This window comes from Oncorhynchus gorbuscha, linkage group LG10 (assembly GCF_021184085.1).
Source record: "Oncorhynchus gorbuscha isolate QuinsamMale2020 ecotype Even-year linkage group LG10, OgorEven_v1.0, whole genome shotgun sequence".
Lineage (NCBI taxonomy): Eukaryota > Metazoa > Chordata > Actinopteri > Salmoniformes > Salmonidae > Oncorhynchus > Oncorhynchus gorbuscha.
In genome coordinates, this window is record NC_060182.1 from 71,060,386 (window position 1) to 71,066,385 (window position 6,000).

A 6,000-nucleotide genomic window follows, 5' to 3' on the forward strand; every position below is an offset into this window, starting at 1 on the left:
CACTTCGAGGCAAGCAACACTGAAGAATGCATGAGAGCACCAGCTGTTCTGGACAACTGTGTGATCACGCTCTCCGAAGCCGATGTGAGCAAGACCTTTAAACAGGTCAACATTCCTAAAGCTGTGGTGCTTAGATGGATTACCAGGACATGTACTCAAAGCATGCGCTGACCAACTGGCAAGTGTCTTCACTGACATTTTCAACCTCTCCCTGTCCGAGTCTGTAATACCTTTCAAACAGACCACCATAGTCCCTGTGCCCAAGAAAGCGAAGGTAGCGTGCCTAAATGATTACCGCCCCTTAGCACTCACGTCAGTAGCCATGAAGTGGTTTGAAAGGCGGGTCGTGGCTCACATCAAACACACCATCATGCCAGAAACCCTAGACACACTTCAATTCGCAAACTGCCCCAGCAGATCCACAGATGACTCAATCTCAATTGCACTCCACACTGCCTTTTCCTACCTGGACAAAAGGAACACCAAAGTGAGAGTGCTGTTCATTGACTACAGCTCAGTGTTCAACACCACAGTGCCCACAAAGCTCATCACTATGCTCAGGACCCTGGGACTAAACACCTCACTCTGCAACTATATCCTGAACTTCCTGACAGGCCGCTCCCAGGTGGTAAGGGTAGGAAACAACACATCTGCCACTCTGATCCTCAACATTGGGGCCCCTCATGGGTGCGAGGTTAGTCCCCTCCTGTACTCCCTGTTCACCCACAACGGCATGGCCAAGCACCGACAATGATGAGACAGCATATAGGGAGGATGTCAGAGACCTGGCAATGTGGTGCCAGGACAACAACCTCTCTCTCAATGTGAGCAAGACAAAGGAACTGATCGTGGACTATAGGAAAGGGAGGGGCCGAACAAGCCCCCACTAACATCGATGGGACTGAAGTGGAGCTGGTCGAGAGTTTCAAGTTCCTTGGTGTCCACATCACCAACAAACTATCATGGTCCAAACACACCAATAACTTGTGAAGAGGGCACGACAACACCTTTTACCCCTCAGGAGACTTAAAAGATTTGGCCTGGGTCCCCAGATCCTCAAAAATGTATACAGCTGCACCATTGAAAGCATCCTGACTGGTTGCATCACGGCCTGGTAAGGCAACTGCTCAGCATTTTACCGTAAGGTGCTACAGAGGGTAGTGTGTACGGCCCAGTACATCACTGGGGCCAAGCTTCCTGACATCCAGGACATATATACTAGGCGGTGTCAGAGGAAAATGGTCAAAGACTCCAGTCACCCTAGTCATAGACTGTTCTCTCTGCTACCGCACAGCCAAGTGGTACCGGAGCGTGAAGTCTAGGACCAAAAGGCTTCTTAACAGCTTCTACCCCAAAGCCATAAGACTGCCGAACAACTAATCAAATGCCCCCCCCCCTGTTGTTTTTACACTGCTGCTACTCGCTGTTTTTTATCTATGCATAGTCACTTTACATTTGATCAACTCTATTTTTTTAACTGCATTGCTGGTTAGGGGCTTGTAAGTAAATATTTGATCAAATCTATTTTTTAAAACTGCATTGCTGGTTAGGGGCTTGTAAGTAAATATTTGATCAACTCTATTTTTTAAAACTGCATTGCTGGTTAGGGGCTTGTAAGTAAATATTTGATCAACTCTATTTTTTTTAAACTGCATTGCTGGTTAGGGGCTTGTAAGTAAATATTTGATCAAATCTATTTTTTTAAACTGCATTGCTGGTTAGGGGCTTGTAAGTAAATATTTGATCTTGTAAGTAAATATTTGATCAACTCTATTTTTTTAAACTGCATTGCTGGTTAGGGGATTGTAAGTAAATATTTGATCAAATCTATTTTTTTAAACTGCATTGCTGGTTAGGGGCTTGTAAGTAAATATTTGATCAACTCTATTTTTTTAAACTGCATTGCTGGTTAGGGGCTTGTAAGTAAATATTTGATCAACTCTATTTTTTTAAACTGCATTGCTGGTTAGGGGCTTGTAAGTAAATATTTGATCAGCTCTATTAAAAAAACTGCATTGCTGGTTAGGGGCTTGTAAGTAAATATTTCAAGTAAAGGTCTACACCTGTTGTTGTCGGGGCATGTGACAAATAAAATTGGTTTTGATTTGATTTGATGGTGTAGCATATGAACGTGACATTTGACAAGTGTGATATATATTTTAAAGGCCTCCTTTACTGTATGTTGTAGCTCAGGGTTGTGTAGTTTACATTCCCCATCCGTCTACAAACTGCGGACACCAGCTTAACCTGATACGTGTTAAGAGCGCTGGATTTTCTCACCCCTCATGTTTTGAGTAAGCAGGCCATGAGCTGATTATGTGGATTAGTATTAATGATGTGGCAGCCCCAGCCCCAGACCCTGCCTCTCCCCTCCTAGACTCCCACTCTCCTACTAACTCCAGTTCCTGTAGCAGCCAGCCAGCCAGCCAGCCTCTCCCTCTGAGCTCTGACCCAGGGCTCTGCTCTGCATGAAAAACCCAGAGGGGTGTGCGGCTCTTGTCCCCCCATCCTTAGAGCTCAGATGAGCCTCAGAGAAGTGGAACTCAAGTCTCCTCATTCACACAACGTCTACGGGCACAGGGCAACAACTGCAGTGCCATTACGACCAATAGGCAGAGTCAGTTTATGAACAGTGAGACAATGGTTGTGAATGGGCCCTGGGAGGAGACCTGCTCTCCATTAAACAGGAGTGGCAGGGACTAGCGGCAGTTTAGACAGAGCCAACGATTACTCACCTTAGAGAAAGAGAGAGACTGAATGGATTCGCTCTGGTACTGCACTCACAGCAGACACATTTGCCAATGTCCAATGTCCGGTTGGTGGCACAAGTGTTATTGCAGGATGGCACAAGACTTTGAATGGGGACTACCTATTTCCGGGCAAACGTATTGCCGGTACATTTTGTGACTAAGGTTGGCAATGACAAGGCACTGAGAACACAGACCAGCTTTGTCCAAATAGGGCCCTGGATTACACTAATGGCTTCTGAGGCTAGCTTCTGACTAAAACGGCATATAGTGACAGAGGACACACACACACACACAAACACACACTGCCGTATTAAAGGCAGGAGAAAAGACAGTGGAGAAAATTACAGCTTTTAGCAGGTGAGGTGAAAAGTGCAGAGATGTGAATTTCTCATTACTGCACTCTCTTGCCAGTTTGACCAGAGTGACACTGCCAAGTCTCTAAGCCTCTAGCAGAATTACAAGGCTCTGTTGCTCTCCTGCCTTCCTGGAGTAGGACGTTTGGAGACAATGGTTTTATTTTCTATCTCTGAAATTCTCATATTCAATTATGCTTAGAAAGGAACTGAGTGGTCAGAGACAGATCGAGTTTTCCCTGAACAGTTCATAAAGAAATCAATCATTATATATACGATGCTCATTTGCGCATATCATTCATAAAGTTCTCAAATCGCCCAAAATGTATCATGGAAACCCTATGAAAACTTTGAACAGTCTGAGACAGAGAGATGCAGTTTGTCACGTTCCACCTCATAACACAACTGTGTCAGCATGGCACGCGTTCAAAAAGAGATCATAGTATCATCAAGACACAATGAGAAATCGACATAGCGCTCTGAATGGCTTTTGCTGAGTCAGTTAGAAAGACGACTTTGTGGTCTAATCTGATATGTCAATACCAGTGTAATGAAAATATATGTTTACATGTATTTATAGTTATATTAGCTTGTTAACAATACGAATCACAATAATCATACGTTTCAGTGTAATCATACAAATAATCATATTGATCATTTGTTATAACATTAGACGTACCCTCAAATATTTAGGCCAATTATATGCCCTATTGGTATATCGCAATAAACTGGATATGAATTGTAGCTTGAATAAAAATGAAAATAAATATTTAATTTGCGCTGTGTTCTGTGTAGAATATTGAAACATAGCATACCTGAGCAGGTGAAAACTGAAGTTGGAGCGTCACTGCAATCTGGATGACGAACGAGGCAAAGGGTTTCATTTCGTGTTTCTTGTCAGAAGGCCAGATGATGAAGTTTTACAATGTAAGCGATATCCTCCAATGTGCAGATCAGCGGAGCAGTGATTATTCTTCTCCAGTCCAGAGAAGAAATTGCAGCTGAGACACTTCTACCTCGTTCCTTCTTCAATAACGGCGAGGCAATGACCGCTCTCAAGAGTAACCTGATGAAGTTGACCGAGCTACAGAAAAAGCCTCTCAGAACGTAAATTGATATATATTTGTATAATTTTATACGCAATTTTTTAATTATTATTATTTTAAAATAATATTGTTTCCTTTTTGAAATAGGTTACAAAAATGTCACAGGAATACTGCACATAAAATATCCCTCCTAAACCAAACAATACTTTTACCAGAACGTGTCCAACAAATCAGCAAGTCGAAAAAACAATCTATAGATATTTTTCCAAAAGTTTACATATATGTTCCTTCCAAAAAGTGCACGAGGAGCTGCTGTCACACTTCGGTAACCTGGTTAATTTGAATGGTGGTATTTCGGTCTTGCTCTGTGTATTTCTTCGACAAAGTGACATTCTTGTCACTAATTGCCTCACTACCTCTCAACATGTTACCCATTTAAATCCCCTCCCCTCCAGTTTCCCTCAATCTCTCTCTAGTCGTGATACACTCCTCCTCTCCTCGGGAAATACTTCATGGAACTAATGGAGGTATATGCTGTGTTCTTATATGCTGTGTTCTTATGGCGTAGAGTTTTTCATCCATATACCCAGCTTCTTGATAACTGTATGAATCCTTTGACATGTCTTGGGCAGTTAAGGTTCTTCTCAACAATGTATCATTGTTCAGGCCCAGAGACCAATATGGTCCCTAATTGTCAGGCTGTTAGGATTTAGACATTACAAATGTGCCAATTTACAGAATAATGAGTGTCACTGATGACATTGTCATTAGAAAGGATACTATGCTCTTTGGCAGTCACGGTCAATCTATATGATCCACTCTGATCCCCCCCCCACCCCACCCCAATCCACCCCATGTGTGCAGTGCCATCAAATCTGATGCAAATAGTCTGATTTTGGGAAGACTGATTAGTACCACAATGCAACAACAACAAAAAAGATCAATGGTGTGTCACCAAAGCAGCTTCAGTAAGAGCATCTTATTGTTGGTGCTGTACAGTTTGTCCATTTCCAGCCTCTAGTGAAAGCGTTCCTGAAGGTACTCAGGACGTACAAAGTCACTTGAGCGAAGCAAACATTTATATTCCCTTTTTAGCAGGAGCATTTAATACCCTTCTCCATGGGTAAAGTTCAGGATCCAGGATGCATGGAGATTTCCTCTTTAAGAGAGATGGACTTCTCTATTTAGTTAGGTCTGAGAGACAGAGAGATTCCTTGACTGTTGACGCGCAGAGTTAATCTTCTGTATGGGACTCCTGTGTTTGCAGTAGCACAGGAATGCAAGGATTCTTCACTTGGCTTCCACACATTCCTCCAGCAGCCCTGAATGATTCCACCGCCGTCCACTATTGTACAGACCACACGTAGGATGATGGTGTTTGTAAACATTTCAGACACTCTGAGGAGTCCCAGCGACCCCCCCCTAGCACCACCTACACACCCAGCCCAGCTCTATGGACCATGGGTCAGCGCAAATGGACATGGATGATAAACAACTTCTCAAACAGTACCATAGAATTACAACACAGATATACTTACAATATATAATGATGTTTATATATGTATTTTAAGAACCTTTAAGGTAAACCACACATTTTGCTTCATATGGTTGTGCGTATATGAGTCAGGTAGATTATATCATGGAAACATAGGTATGCATTTACCTCATGACCACCTCTGGCCACTCCGGTTCAGACTGCCACATTCTTTCTTCATAGCAATAATCATCTTTATCTGTAGTTTTCCAAATATCATCCCTTCATTACCTAAACAGCACCCTGGACAGAATATACTCGCAGAATCTGCCAGAACACGATTATGGAAAAATGTAACTCAAAGATCTTTTGTGCAT

The 6,000-nt window shown here is 42.7% G+C and overlaps 1 protein-coding gene across 1 annotated transcript in view; it reads right to left on the minus strand.

The window, feature by feature from the left end:
• LOC124045272 (placenta growth factor-like) overlaps nt 1-4,570 on the minus strand; it is a 38,585-nt gene extending 34,015 nt beyond the window's left edge. The window contains exons 1-2 of the mRNA XM_046364563.1: nt 4,362-4,570; nt 3,919-4,187 (exon numbers count right to left, since the gene is read on the minus strand). Coding sequence (XP_046220519.1) covers nt 3,919-3,987 — 69 coding nt within the window. The 5' untranslated portion in view covers nt 3,988-4,187; nt 4,362-4,570. The remainder of the gene's footprint in view (nt 1-3,918; nt 4,188-4,361) is intronic.
• Nucleotides 4,571-6,000: the final 1,430 nt, after the last annotated feature.